The following is a 15,191-nucleotide window of genomic DNA, read 5'->3' on the forward strand; positions in this document are numbered from 1 at the left end:
GTGAGGCTTGCAGAGGGCTGACAAGGCAGCCTGTAGGTTTACCTGCTGTGACAGATCCTGCAACATTTAAGTCCCAGGACTGGCCTGAATCCCATCCCTGGACTCATTCTCTCTTGCCTGATCTCCATTCCTCTTTAGGTCTTTTCTCATACTCTACTCCTTTCTCCTCCTCCCCCTTGATGGGAGACAGATGGAGTTTCCCAAATCCTGAATGTTCTCCTTGTCCAGGAAGACAAGGCCTACAGCCTTTTCCTTTCAAGGATTTTACCGCTAATCTCTCTGAGGAAACAGGATAATTAAAATAATAAACCTGAGGAATTTATAAGAACTCCAGAATCTTTCAAAGTCTTTAAAGTCATGGTCCCTGATGTTTTCTCTCACAGAAACTAGAGGCATGTTTACTTCCTATCCTTGGTTTGATTCGTGTCTGTGGGACATAACATGTTCCCTGCTTCTCTTAACCCTGTAGTTGAAGGGCATCTGACTCCTGCATCTGCAAAGGTCCTTCTCTCCAGGATATTGTCACCAAGAACACAGTGAGACAGAGCAGTAATGATGAAAGAAAGTGCCCTTCTCATGAGACAGTTTGTATTTTCTCAGACTTCTCATTCCACAGCTTCCTTCTCCCTTTTTAAATTTTCAACTCACTAAATATCCCCAATGAAAGTTAATAATGATGTAAAAACTATGTACTTAATAACTAATTTCTATTAAAGAATACACATTTTATATATAGAATAATCATAACTAAAGATAAATATTCAGAGACACAAGATGAAAATGGTAGCAGATTTGTTTTAGCAGCTGCACGTTGGATAATGTTTTGTTTCTTACATTTCCCAGTGAGAAAAATGAGTGTGTGTAACTTTTATGAAGGAAAAATAAATGACTATGTATTTATTCAATTAAAGTAATCCTGAGGATTTTGTGTTCTAGGCGAAAACTGTGATTGGAAAGCGCAAGTCGCTGTAACTGGTCCTTCCTGCTCCGCATATTTACAGAAACTCCTTCTGAGGGTATGCTTTTAGCATTTCCTCGAAGGAACTATCAGAGCTTTCAAAATGAAGTCAGAAATGACCTGATGAGATCTCTGTTTTAGGAAAATAACTAAACAAGTTGTGGGTTGGCCTGTTGTGAGTCCGGAGGAGGGAGACCAAAGAGGATCTTCTAAGAGCCCGGGCACTGGCTGCCCTTGAGTTGTGACAGTGAATTGGAGAGGAAGGAGCAGATATGGGAAGCAGGCACTTCAAAGTAAACAAATCCAAAATTAAACTGCCTTTTTTAAAACTAGACTTCCCTCCCCCTCCCAGCAAATCCACTCCTTCTCCCCCATTTCATTTGTCAGTGAGTGGTACCACCTTCCACCCTGTGGCCCAAGATAGAAACGGACTCCTCATCTCCACATCCAGACCGTCACCGGATCCCGTTAGTTCTTTTCCCTAAATACCTCTTAAATCCATCCATTTCTTCTGCTCCTTAGTTTAAATCATCATCATCTCCTGCCTGGATTTTTTTAAAGGAGTTTCCAGGCTGCTTTCTTGTGCTTTCATTCTTCCTGTCTGCCAGATCATTCTACAGCGTGATTTTCCAAAAATCAAAATCTGATCCTATTCCTCCTCATTCCAGTGGCTTCTCGGTACTTTTGGGAAATAGCCCAAACTCTTCTAAGTGGCTTCCAGCACTTTTCCAGAGCTAGACCCTGCCTGCCATTCTTGTTTGATTTCTTACCATTCCCTTCCTCATTCCTGCTCTAGCCCTTGCCTTCTCTCAGTCCTGTCCAGTGCCCCAGCTCACGATTACCCTCAGGTCTTTACACATACTGTTCTCTCCACCTGGAACCCTACTTCTTCTCCTCCTCCCCATACCTCCTTAGCTCCTTGATGTCCCCACTAGACATTACTGTGGGTGCTGGGCCTGCCTGAGCCCTTTGCTAAAATCTTCAGGCATTTTGGATGTCCCAAAGCATAACACTTATCACAGGTGTGTTCAGTATATTCGCTTAATTGTCTTTGTTTCCTACTCGATGGTAAGCTGTGAGTGTGACCATGGGCTGTGGCTATTTTATTTACCATCCTATCTTGCTCAGTTAGTACAGTACCTGTAACATTATGTGTTAAAATTGTTGACGAATTGGACAAGGGAGGGAGGGAAGATATGAAGGAAGGAAGGAAAGGAGAGAAAGGAGTAAGAAGCAAGAATAAAAAATGTTTTGCAGGTAGAGACTACACAGGTTGGGGTGATATTTTGAATGAGGTCATGGGAAAAAATAGACTAGTCAAAAACATTCCAAGATTCGTTCATTGAGTAGCAGGGTACATGGCGATACTCTCATACTAGGATTAGAAAGGAAAAGGAGTGTGTTTCAGTGGCAGCATAATGAGTCCAGTGTGAACATCTGGTGCAGAAGGTCAGTTGACAGGGATAAGAGATCTCAGCTGGAGCTTTGGAGAGTGGGGTGATACCTATGTGATGACCCCAGTAATGGGAGTGGATGAGATTGCCCAGAGAGAGTACATGGAGCAAGGAGACAGCTGAGCTGGAAGTTCTGAAGACCCTAACGTAAAGAAAAAGAGATCCCTAGTGGCAGCTGGGGATTTCATGTCATATCCCACTTACGGGGACTTGTAAGCCCCTAAAACAGTGTGTTGCTCCAGAGCAATTTGAAAAAGCTTGGCTGCTTCAGTAACTGTGGAGGTGGGGAGGGAGCAGGAGCTCCTGAGAGTAGCTTTTCAGAAATGATCTGTTTCTATCAGGAAATCCTTTGTATTTCTGACACTACAATGCATTTATGATACTTGCTTTCTCTGGATTCATTGAAATTAACAGGTGATAGATTAGCAAACACATTTTACTCCTCTGAATGTATCTATTTAAAATGTTATGTTTGTTGTAGCATGCCATTTAAAGCTTACAGAGCTTTGTAGTATACATGCAAATGTGAAAATAGTTTTTTTCTTTTGTTCCTGTGTTAGATTGGTAACTAGGGAGAGATCCAGTTAGATATCATACAAAGATACCTAGAAGATGAAATGATCCATTGTCCTTACTTCAGCGAATTTATCAGTTTGACAGTCCACTCTGATAATGTTGAATCTTTTGTAGGTGAAAAATATAAATTGGATCATTTCACAACTTGACCAGTTTGTCTAAGTTTTCAACTCATCACAATTTCTAATATTCATTATCCTTATTAACATGGCCACGGTTTATATCTTATATTTTATACCTTTTTCCAGTACTTTCCAAATTCTTTGTATTCATTCATTCATTGGACAGATATTTATTGAATGCATTATCGTGTCAGGCTGTATGCTGGGCTCTGGGCAAAGAGCATTAAATAGGCCTGGACCCTGCCCCCAGGGCATTTTCAGTACACAGAACAGTGAATAAGAGAGACTTTAAACAAGCCATCACACACATAAATCCTATTTATGCTTAAGAGAGAAAAATAGAGGGTAGTATGGGAGGTAAGGAAGAGCCTGACTTACACTGGGAGGTAGGAGAAGCCTTTGTGAAGAAGGGAATGAAGATAATGAATGAGAACGGCTAGGATGGTGAATGATAGAAAAGCTCCGCAAGAAGGACGTGCGTGTGCCAGTCCCCTGAGGTAGGAAGAGCTTGGGATCTTTAAGGACTGAAGGAAGCTGAGTGTGACCAGAACAGTGTTTGGGTGGAGAAGAAGGACACTGGAGGGCAGGAGGGGCGAGTGGAGCCTAGAGTGTGTAGGACCTTAGAGGCCACACGAAGGATTTTCAAATTTATTCTAAATGCAGTGAGAAGCTACTGAATGGGGTTGAGCCGGAAAATGACATGATCTAATTTATCTGCTGAGAACATTACTCTGGCTGGCAGTGTGGAAAATACATTCAAAATAGCATGAGGGAGTGTAGGGAGTTCAGTTATGAGACTACTGCAGATACGTGTTCTTGCTGCACAAAGTCTGTGGACCAGCAGCATTGGTGCCACTCGGAAAAGACTTAGAAATGGAGAGTCTCAGACCTCAGCCCAGACCTACCGTATCAGTCTGCGTTTTATCAAGATCTCAGAGGTGATTCATTTACTCATCAAAGCTTGAGAAGCACTTTTGTAGACAAGATAGGATATCCCTTTGGTTTAAAATGACTCCAGAGAAATTTGACAGACTTAAGGTCTATTTTGGAGGTAGAAATGAGAGTAATTAGTTATGAACCGAGAGGGAGTGAGAAGTACTGAGGATGACTGGGGTCACTGCCGGAAACACCTGGGGTGATGCAGTTATCATTAATTCACTTGACAAATAACTGAATACCCCCTTTGTGCCAGCACTGTTCTAGACACTAGCAATACAGCAGTGAACAAGACAAGCTTCTTGAGGAGCTAACCTCTCCAGTCGGAGAGAAGGGTAACACACAAGCAAATAAACTGATAGAATGTTAGTGATAATAGACGCTTTGGAGAAAGAGAGAGTTAGCTCTTGATTTTCCTCCTGAAAAAGGTCCTCCTCCCCTAGTGTTTCTTATCCTTTTACTTCTTAGATAAGTTCTTATCTAGAAGTAACCTTTGATTTTCTTTTCCTTTACCTTCCCTTATCCAGTCCTTCAGCCAGTTTTGTCAGCTTTACTTGCAAAACATCTTGAACCTGTTTTTCTCCACTTGTACCTTCCTAATCTAAGCCATCACTGTCTCACCTGGACTCTGGCAGTAGCGTTCCAGCTGTTCTCAGTTTCCATCCTTACTCCCTCCCTTACAATTCACTCTCCATATCTATGTATTAGTTCACGTCAGTTCCCTGCTAAAAAATCTTCTAATGGCTCCCCGTCTCATAGAATAAAATCCCACCTCTTCACCTTGGCTTGTAAAACTTGGTTGGTTAGACCCTACTTACTTTTCTTTCTTTATCTTGTATATTCTTCTCCCACTCACAGCACTTGAACACATGGGCTGCTCCTCAGATATCCGAAGCTTATTTCTACTTTAGGGGACCAGCTGTAGCAGCTCTTCTCCTCAAATGTCCCTTTGGGAATCTTGATAGCACTGGCCCCTCGTCATCTAGATCTCAGCTTAAAGTTATCCGAGGAGGGATGCCTGGGTGGCTCAGTTGGTTAAGCGCCCAACTTCAGCTCAGGTCATGATCTCATGGTTTGTGGGTTCGAGCCCTGCATCGGGCTCTGTGCTGACAGCCAGCTCAGGACCTGGAGCTTGTTTCAGAGTCTGTGTCTCCTTTTCTCTCTGACCCTCCTCTGCTCACGCTGTCTCTCTCTCTCTCAGAAATTTAAAAAAAAAAAAAAAAAAAGTTACCTGAGGAAAGGTTTTCACTTCTAAATCAATATCAATAACCACCCAGTCAGTATGACCTCACCCTATCTTAATTGTGTGTAGAGAACATCACTGTTTGATAATTTTCTTTAGTTAGTTAGTTGTCTAATTTTATCTTGCTGCCTTTCTCCCTACTTTTCTAATCTGTCTGTCTCCACACTTCTGAAATGGGAGGTCCAGAAGAACAGAAACCTTATCTCTCTCCTGACACATGCCAGCACTCAGTAAATGTTGATGTTGAATGAATAAACAGTTAATCTCCTGGATACCAGTCTCTCCGCTTTCAGTATATTTTGCATATTATCACCATATTGTCCTTCTTTAAATATTGATTTCATTGTGTTTCCCTGATTCGAGGATTTACAGTGGATCTTAATTGCTTGCTACTGTCTGTTTTAGTGTGTGCTTCATAACTCTGTCTTATTTATTAAGTGGTTGGTAATCATCCCAGTCCCCCTACTCTCTCTTGCACCTATCATCTTATGACATATTTAATGGGCCAAAGAGAAGAGAAAGATTCTAAGGCTATTAGAACCTATGTCGTATAAGTTAACAATTATTTATCTACACTGGTGACTTTTTTTCTGTGCTCCACATGAATGTGCCTTGCCTCTTTTTCAGAATTGTGAGGAACAACTTCTCATGTTTTCTTTGAGAATTTGTTTATCTTAGAGGAACTGTCACAGTTCTTGGACTATGAGAATGCTCAATAAATACTCATTCGATTGACTTGAATTTCTATCCTTTGTGCTTGTAGAATGACTTTCTTTACAAGATATTCGGGTGTGTAACAGAAATACCAATAATAATGCCTGCTTCCTTCTTTTGGAGTTCTGCTCTTACTGCTCAGCACCATTCATTTCCCTGATCTGCCTAATTATTTCCTTAGGATGGACTCCTAACAGTGGGGAAAGAGAAAATTCAAGGCCCTGTTTACCTAAATCAGTTTCAAACTGAGAGAAATATAATCCATTCTGATGGGACTAAAAGCATGAGCATCAGAATCAGACAGACCTGGATTTGAACCCTGGCTCCCCTTTGATTAGCTATGTGGCCATAAACAGGGTACTTAGCTTTTCTGAGTCTTGGTGTCTTACTTTGTGAGGTTGGAGTAATCATAATACTTAACCTCATAGAGCTGTTATGATGATTAAATTAAAGAACGCATGCAGATACCTAGCATAGAGCCTGGCAGGGAGAATATAAGAATTCAATAAGTACTATTTATTTCTAGAACATATGATGTATGTAATTTAGCTTTTTAACTCCTCCTCTTCCCACACAACTCATTTGGTAGAAGATTCACATCCCGGTAGGAGAGCATGCCACCTCTAATAGAAAACTTTAACCTGGGGAACTAGCATGGCGGTGGTTTCCATTTTTAACAGTCTGTCTTCTGCAAAAGGATGGCAACAACTCTCAGCATCAGTAAGTGGTAAGGACATGAGGACATTCCTAACAAAAGCAGATATAGTTGAGCTTTTTTTTTTTTTTTTGAGAGAGAGAAAGAGAAAGAGAGAGAGAAAGTGCATAAGAGCTGAGAAGAGGGGCAGAGGGAGAGAGAAAATCTCAAGCAGGCCCCATGCTCAGCACAGAACCCCACATGAGGATCGATCTCACAACCCTGAGATCATGACCTGAGCTGAAATCAATAATTGGATGCTCAACTGACTAAACCATCTAGATGCCCCTAGTTGAGACTTACTAATAAACCTTAGTTATAATTTAGGTTTCCAAGGTTCTAAAGGACGAGAAAGTAGGATAAAAGGAAAAAAAATAAATGAGTGCTTGATTAAAGCAGAAGAACAGTATTATATTCATCTCCCTTTAACTAAAAACCATACTTCTGAAGAACCAATAGTCAAAATCATTGTTTTTATACTTAGTTTATGACATTCTTCAAATTTGAAATAGTTAATATCATACTATAATGTTTATACTTCAGTTAAAACTATAGAACGGAAAAAAGCTGTAGAGGCTAAAAATTATTATGAAGTTCCTTTTAAATAAGAAGAATGCATTTAGTGCATTTTGTGTAAATGAGGCTAGTGTAGTTAGAAGTAAAGTCTTTAAAAACCTTGATGTCGGAAGTTGCGCTGTATTTGTTGGCTGTATGTAAACATATATATATGTGTGTGGTGTATATCTATGTGTATGTTTTCATTAATAATAACAGTACAACTTTGAGAAAGTACGTCTTTGCAAAGATTCTTCTGGTTTGTCTTCACAAAAGTCTCTTTTGTTTAATGCTCTCTGTGTAATTACAGGGTGTAGGAAAAAATAAGATTGTTGACAGATTCCTTCACCTGCTCAACAGACCTCGAGAATACATCCAGCTGCACAGGTAAGAGTGTAAGACCCACAACCCAGTGTGAGATGTAGTTTCATCATTTATTTTTCTCCCAGTACAATTTAAAAATACTTTATTAAAAGCCAATTTTATAAACCAGTTTTATTTCTGTTCCTCCTGTCCTTATCTTTCTCCTCCTTAAAAGGCAATAAAACATTACAAAATTTATTTTTAAAGTGACTAATGCTTTATAAACATGAATTAATAGATATTTTGTGGACAGAAAGTGATGAACATTAAATTCTAGGAGCAGATTTCATCAACATAAAGCCCTTAAGTTAGAATAAAAGTATGTAGCGGCTAAGCCTATTCACTAACAGGAAGCTAAAATAGCTCACAAAGAGACACAATCAACTATATGATCTCAGGTATGAGGTAAGGAACCAAAAATATAGAAGTAAGTTATTAGTCTCCTTGCCTTCCTTATAATACTTTGTGGATTATTTAGTTTTGTGTGGTCAGACTACTGGTTCAGGGATAGCTTTTAATCAAATAGATTTTCTTGACATGAATTGTTTTTACCTTTATCAACCAACCTGCTCTAAATCAATAAAATAAAAATAAGTAGCAGATGAACCAAAATAGAGAGAGACAGAGACAAAGAGATGGAGGGAGAGAGAGAAATAGAGAAATCAAGGAATATTCCAAGTAATAAGCAAGTTAAAACTAGACTGAATTGTTATTTTAATCCTGGGAGATAAAAAAAAAAAAAATACTGTGTAGGGGGCTCCTGTGTTAGTCAGTAATCATCTGACTCTTGATTTTGGCTCAGGTCATGATCTCACAGTTTGTGAGTTCGAGCCCCATGTTGGGCTCTGTGCTGACCGCTCAGAGCCTGGAGCCTGCTTCAGATTCTGTATCTCCCTCCTCTCTGCCCCTCCCCTGTGCTCGCTCCCTCTCTCTCTCTCCTCTCTCAAAAATAAATCATTTTTAAGCAGTTTTTTAATGTTGGTTTATTTTTGAGAGAGAGACAGAGCACGAGTGAGGCAGGAGCACAGAGAGAGGAAGACGCAGAATCGAAACAGGCTCAGGGCACTGAGCTGTCAGCCCAGAGTCCAACGCGAGGCTCAAACCCACCAACTGCGAGATCATGACCTGACTCAAAGTCGGACACTCAACCGACTGAGCCACCCAGGTACCCCAATAAATCATTTTTTTTTTTAAGTTCAGAAGATTAGAGAGAAATACCACATGCCTATTTTCTGCCTACAGTCTTTTATACCAGCTTTTGTCTTAAGGTAACAAATGACCCATAAATAGTAAAGAACTGTGTGCTGCTCATGTATGTGCTGTGCTAATTTTGACATTGGCCACATAAATGTATAGATCTGTGATCTGTGAGAAAACTTCCTAGGTTAAAAATGTAATAAAAGTTTCAAAACCTAATATTTGTATTATTTTTGTTGATAGCACTACATTATTGACTGGTGATTTATTACAAATAAAATATCTACTCACTGTAACAGGGACTCAGGTATCTCTATTTGTCAATACTTGATATTTAATTTATTATATAAAGTTAGAAGCAAAAACTCTCCATTTCTATTTAAAATATGTAATGTTAATGGATTTTCATTAATTAAACTTGACATTCTCACTAAGTTCAATGTGGGGAGGTTTTTCATTATATACAGCTTTGGGGCTGTATTTGACATAAAATTTAAGTTCGTAAATTTGCTTTAAGAGAAACATATGTTTTAAAAGACCTAAAAATAGCAATCAGAAAAGTATTCTGGACTTCTCTGATCTATGGGTGACCTACATAGCATCTTTGTTTATTTTAGATTCCTTCTAATGGGTTTGTGTTATTACCATCTAAATAATCAGTCACTTTTCTATAGATGTCATTCCAACAAAATGAGTTGTGGGCCACTCAAAACATAATCTCGATAAGTAAAACCACCGCCAAACATACATGAATAAAACATACAACCAGTGTATTTTTTAAGTATTACCATCTTATGCTTTAATGATCAGATCTCATAAAATGTGCAAGCTGGGCAATTTCATTCCTGTCTGTAGTTAAAATCAAGATGTTGTCCTGAGTATGATTTAGGTGATTTAAAAGATTAATGGATATAGTTACTTTTATGTTGTATATTGCAAATAGAAGAGACTACATGGCTCATATTTGTGAAGTACATCTGTTTACTTGTTTTTCCACAATGTCATGTTACTTTGATGTTAAAGAGAACACTTGATATGTCAACTTCTGCAGCTGTATTTCCTCTGTGGATAAAAGTACACTTCTGTATTAAGAATTATCCTAGGACTTTAAAATACTTTTTTTTACCAGTTTGTTTGTTTTTTCATTTGCTAACCTTCATATGTGAAGACGATGGCACATCATGCTCTTGGTTATTTTTTTAATAGTGATGCCCATTGTAAATTTAGAATTCCCAGGTTCTCTGTATAGTCCAAACTTTGTCTTTAGTGGGATTTTCCTCATGTATGCTCAGTTTATTTCAGACTGGACCATTCTATGTCCTACTTACAAGTTTTGAACTTGTATCCATGCCTGTGTTTATTTCTTCCTCTAAAATGCACTGTTTCTCATGGGGCGCCTGGGTGGCTCAGTTGGTTAAGCATCCGACTTTGGCTCAGGTCATGATCTCACAGTTCATGGGTTTGAGTCCTGCATCGGGCTCTGTGCTGACAGCTCAGAGCCTGGAGCCTGCTTTGAATTCTATGTCTTCCTCTCTCTCTGTCCCTCCCCTGCGCACATTCTGTTTCTCTCTCACACGCGCACTCTCTCAAAAATAAATAATTAAAAACAAATTTTTAATAAAATAAATAAAATGCACTGCGTTTCTCTCCTAACCCTTCAGATTTGGCCCAGTTTTATTTCTACATGAAATCTTTTCTGATTTTTCATTCTGGGTGTAACCATCCCTTCCTCTGAAACTCCATAGGACTAAATTTGTACCATTGTGAAAGAAAGAACATGAGTTTCAGAGATCAGTTCCTATCCTTACCATTAACTTTTTGGTGGCCTTAAACTTCTTGAGTCTTAATTTCCTTACTTATCAAATTGAAATAATAATATTTCAATATTATTATTATGGATAATACTCAATACAATTATTATGGATGGTTGTGAAAATTAGAGAGAATATATGGAAAGGACCAATCAGTGTCTGACATATTTTAGGCACTTAAATATGTAGGCAAACTAATAAATATTAGTTTCTTGCCACATGCCCCATGTTTTTTTAATCTCACTTTGATTTGCATTATAGTTAATTTCTATATCCCATTTCCATCCACTCCACTTTCCTCAGTCAAGCCTCTTCATCTATGTAGGGAACCAGGACAGGAGTCTGGTTTATTCATTATGTACTAATTCATTTATCTTACTTGTATTTATTAGATTCCTATTGTTTGTTCAGTGGCTGTCTTAGCACTGATGCTGTATGGATAATGATATTGATCTTGACCTAAAGGAGCTTGCTGGCTTGTCAGCAGGTGAGACTACAACATTTGCTGTGCAGTGTTGAATATAAGCTATGAAAAAGGCACTTGCAGGTTCTGTGGGAACCTTGAAGAGAGGTGCCCAATGCTCTTTGCACCCGTGTGTGATATGGGAAGGTGTCTGGAGAAGGTGGCACTCAAACTGAGTGTTAAGGGAGAAATAGAAGTTTTCTAAGTATAGAGCAGAGCACAGGACATTGTGGTTATTAAAAACATACTATCTAAAAGCCAGGAAGTGAGAGAGGCAGCTTGGTATAGCGTGGGATGTGTGTGCATAGACGCAAGAGTTGTTGCCAAAAGGAAGATAACGGGCACAGCATAATTGAGCATACAAGACTTTTCCTCAAGCTGAAGAAAGCTGAATGTGGCATTATAAATTTGGAATTTCACAAAGTCCCAGAAGGAAAATAAATGTATCGACAGAAAATAGAAGAACTAAAAGCTTTTCTAAGTCTCATAGAAAAAAATTATTTTTGAGCCATCAAGCCGTCCTTAGCACTGATAAGAGCATTAGAGAATTGGAGGCACGTCACACATCAGCTGCAACACAAACCTTGTGAGATACTCCTGTCTCGCCTTACCCATTATGAATTTGAAAAAGCTATTCTAGAAGCTGCTCTGTTATCAGCAGTTGGACGGTAGTTCTCCCACCAAGAATGCCTTCTGCTGCCTCTGTTTCACTATAGGAATTATGCCAGTCCCTCCAACCTTTCCATACAGGTCTTTAGGTTTGCAATAATTTTGTACTCTTTTCCGGATGATCTTCAAATCCATTTATATTTCTGTATTATTTTGGTTTCTTTATTTAACAAATATGTACACAGCAGCCATTCTTTACTGAGCATTGTTCTAAACTCTTTTCAGATTGTAACTCACTTCTGCCCATTGCACCTCTACAGGATCAGGAGGGCACCAAGGCACAGAGAAGTTGAATAACTTGGCAGAGGCTACAGAATGGGCTGCTTACAGTCTGGGATCAGCCCTGTGCTCTAATCATGGCACCGTGTGGCTCCTTGACTTTGTTGTGCTGATCAAATAGTATTTTGGTGATGATCGTACTTTAGTAAATTCCTTAATAAAGTTACAACCATGTGGAAAAACTGTCAAATACTTCCTAGTCTTTCTTACTTTCTAGTCTATGTATTCTAGCTTGATTTTTTTCAATTCTGCCATCATATTTCTAATCCTTGCTTAGCAAAGACCCCAAGGTCTTTCCTTTGGCCAGTTTTCCATATTTTTCCATTTTTTCAGTAGTAATTTCTTAACGAAATTTCTCTTTCTCTTTTCTTGACCACTTTTCCAGATTATTAAGCTGACTTTACCTCCTCATCTCACCTCCCCTGGGGTGTATCATCAGCCGTCACCCAGGCAATTCATAAGAACGTAAACCAAATTAACTCCTATGGCCTTTTATGTGATGTTGTTCCCGGGCCGACACTGTTCCCAGTCTCTCCATGCTCTTCCTGCAGGTTGAGGGTTAGAGAGGTTGCTGAGTCAGAGCTGCACACAGTCCCCTGGAACTAGAAGAATCAGCAACCAGCACGCTGTAGGCTGTTTTGGAAGAGAAGACTGGAAACCAGGAGGATCTTTCATTTTTACTTCCTAGATCCCAAGCTAACCAAGCTTGAGAACCACCAATGTCCTGTGCATTTTTTCTGAGTTCTGTTCTGTCCCCTGACATTAGAGAATAGCTACATTCCTTTCAAGTGTCGTGTGCTTTTTTTAGATTGAGAAAAACTTTAAAAATCCAAAAAATGTAAATAGAACTATGTAACACCTACCCAAATTTATCACTGAGATTTAACAACTGTTAATATGTTTCTCAAATTTGATTCCACTCTTCCCTTTACAGAAATAAAACACTGCAATTAGAGCTAAAGTCCCCTTCAGCCACCACCCCAATCCCATCTCTCCTCCTTCAAGTCAGTCACTAATGTCAGTGTAGTTTTTAACCTTCCAATCCTTTATGGGTTTTTTTTTTTAACTTCTAAAAGACATTTTTGCTAAGAGAATTATTATCTCACACTGACTTCCATTATAAAATTAGTGATACTCTGATGGGGGAGAGATCAAAAAAAAGTTTCAGTCCTTAGTTATATTAAAAATAAACTCAAACTTCCAGTTATTTCAATATCAGATTCTCTGAACACGTTTAGTAGCATCATATCCTAACCACTGAAATCTGCTCTTCTCTGTCTGGGCCTTGCCAGCTAGCATCAGTGACTGGCTTCTCACAGCACCCTTAGAAGCAGAGAGAGTCAAGAAGTATCTTGAGCTAGAGCCTTATACTTCTCACTGGCCTTTTTATTTATTAAAATCTAAAATGCTTCAGAAGGCGCTGCTCCTTTTAAGTAAGACAGATATTGCCGTGGCCAGACTCTTCAGATGACGCCAGTGGCAACAACAGGAGCAGACAGGGACGGCATGACGTGTTCAGATGAGGGAAGCAGATCTGTGTCTTACTGGGATTGCTCAGTTCACAGCTCCGTTGAGTAATTGCTATTAACTGGGATGTATCCATAATATTTTGTACAGGAAGAACTAAGACCATTGCTAGAAAATCTAAGAATTGTTTTTGCATTTTTACATCATTCATGCATTCAAGCCATCAACAAATAATCTAGGCTGGGTATTCTAGAAGCAGAGCCAGAGATGGAAATGTTTGTGTACGTAATTTGAGAGGGAGAGCTTTGAGGTAACACTTGCAGGAAAGCAAAGGAGTTAGGATACAGTTAGGCCTAAAAGAGAGGTTTTAGGCCAAGTCTGGCCTCAGCCAGAGAGTTCCAGAGCATGGATGGCACTACTTAGCTATCCCATTTGGAAGCAAGATGGGCCAGCCTTTTTTGCCCCCATATCTGTAAGTCAGTGGTTATAGACTGTCCCCAGGAGAGGGTTTGGGGGATCCTCTAACCTCCCTGGCATTTCTGGGCAGAAGAGCTCCCCACTGGCAGAGGGCAGTTCTTTGGAGAAGGGTGCAGCTATCAGAAGTTATGCTGCAGTGGCTGGGGGCCAGGTGTATTTGGTGGTTAAAGGAGATCTGTGCAGGGCACCAATGGCATCTATCGTAAGGAACCTTTATTGAGGGACAGCACAGTCCTTAGTACTGTTCTAGGCCTTGAGAAATACAGCAATGAACAAGACAGATGAGATCATTGCTGTCATGAACCTTTCTAGTGGTAATGAGGAAATACGCAGTAAATAACAAACAGGGAAGTATCAGTGCTTTAAAGGAAATTATGTGAACATGTTTTAAAGGCTAATATGATAAGAAGTAAATGGGTAAGTTTGGTAGCAATGACCATCTTCATAATGTGGTAGAATTTGCAGCAAGACATTCCGTCATTTCAGTAGCTTTGTCTGTTCTAGAGATTCTCTGGATGAGTTGAGCCAATGCAAGATGAATCCATAAAAGATTACAGATGACAGTGACTAGAGGGTTGTGAGAATGTGGACTAGAGACAGGTCAGAATAAGACTCTAGCCAACAGCCTAAGGTACCAGGCCTAGCTAGGGCCTGACCCAGGGGGATAGGATTAGAGGAAATAGGGTTACCAGGGATCCTGGTACCAGGGGAAATATTAGTGTGATAATCAGAAAATGGAGAGAACAGAGGCAAAAATATATGTAACTTGTTACAAATCCCCAAATATGAGACTTATAACCTCTTTGAGCAACACCAGTGAGTCATGTATCTCATCTCCTGATTAGATAGGAAATCAGGAACTGAGCAGGGCTGAGCTTGTAGCCAGGTGAAACTGAATAAAGCAAGGGACAGGACTACAAGCTTTGCATTCTGTACCAACAAAGGTGTCTTCTATATTATATACACACACACATTCTGAATATGACGTGTTTTTTGGTTTTTGGTTTTTTTAACCAACTCTCAGGAGCAGTTGCATATAATTGAATATCATTTTCCACCAAGGAATTCAGTTCTGCTGCTGCATTACTTGAACTAGTAACACTCTTTACTGGTTTCTGCTCATAACCAGTTAAATGGCAATAATGCTGCAGTCCACACTATTAATATGTTTTAAGATAGAGTTTTTAGGAATGCCTTGTGTCAAAAATCATAA

At 39.4% G+C, this 15,191-nt stretch overlaps 1 protein-coding gene across 1 annotated transcript in view; it reads left to right on the forward strand.

The window, feature by feature from the left end:
* Positions 1 to 15,191, forward strand: part of VWA8 (von Willebrand factor A domain containing 8) — a 357,898-nt gene that overhangs the window by 166,175 nt on the left and 176,532 nt on the right. Inside the window, exon 22 of the mRNA XM_077765686.1 lies at positions 7,563 to 7,639. Coding sequence (XP_077621812.1) covers positions 7,563 to 7,639 — 77 coding nt within the window. The remainder of the gene's footprint in view (positions 1 to 7,562; positions 7,640 to 15,191) is intronic.

This window comes from Crocuta crocuta, unplaced genomic scaffold (assembly GCF_008692635.1).
Source record: "Crocuta crocuta isolate KB4526 unplaced genomic scaffold, BGI_CrCroc_1.0 scaffold75, whole genome shotgun sequence".
Taxonomy (NCBI): domain Eukaryota; kingdom Metazoa; phylum Chordata; class Mammalia; order Carnivora; family Hyaenidae; genus Crocuta; species Crocuta crocuta.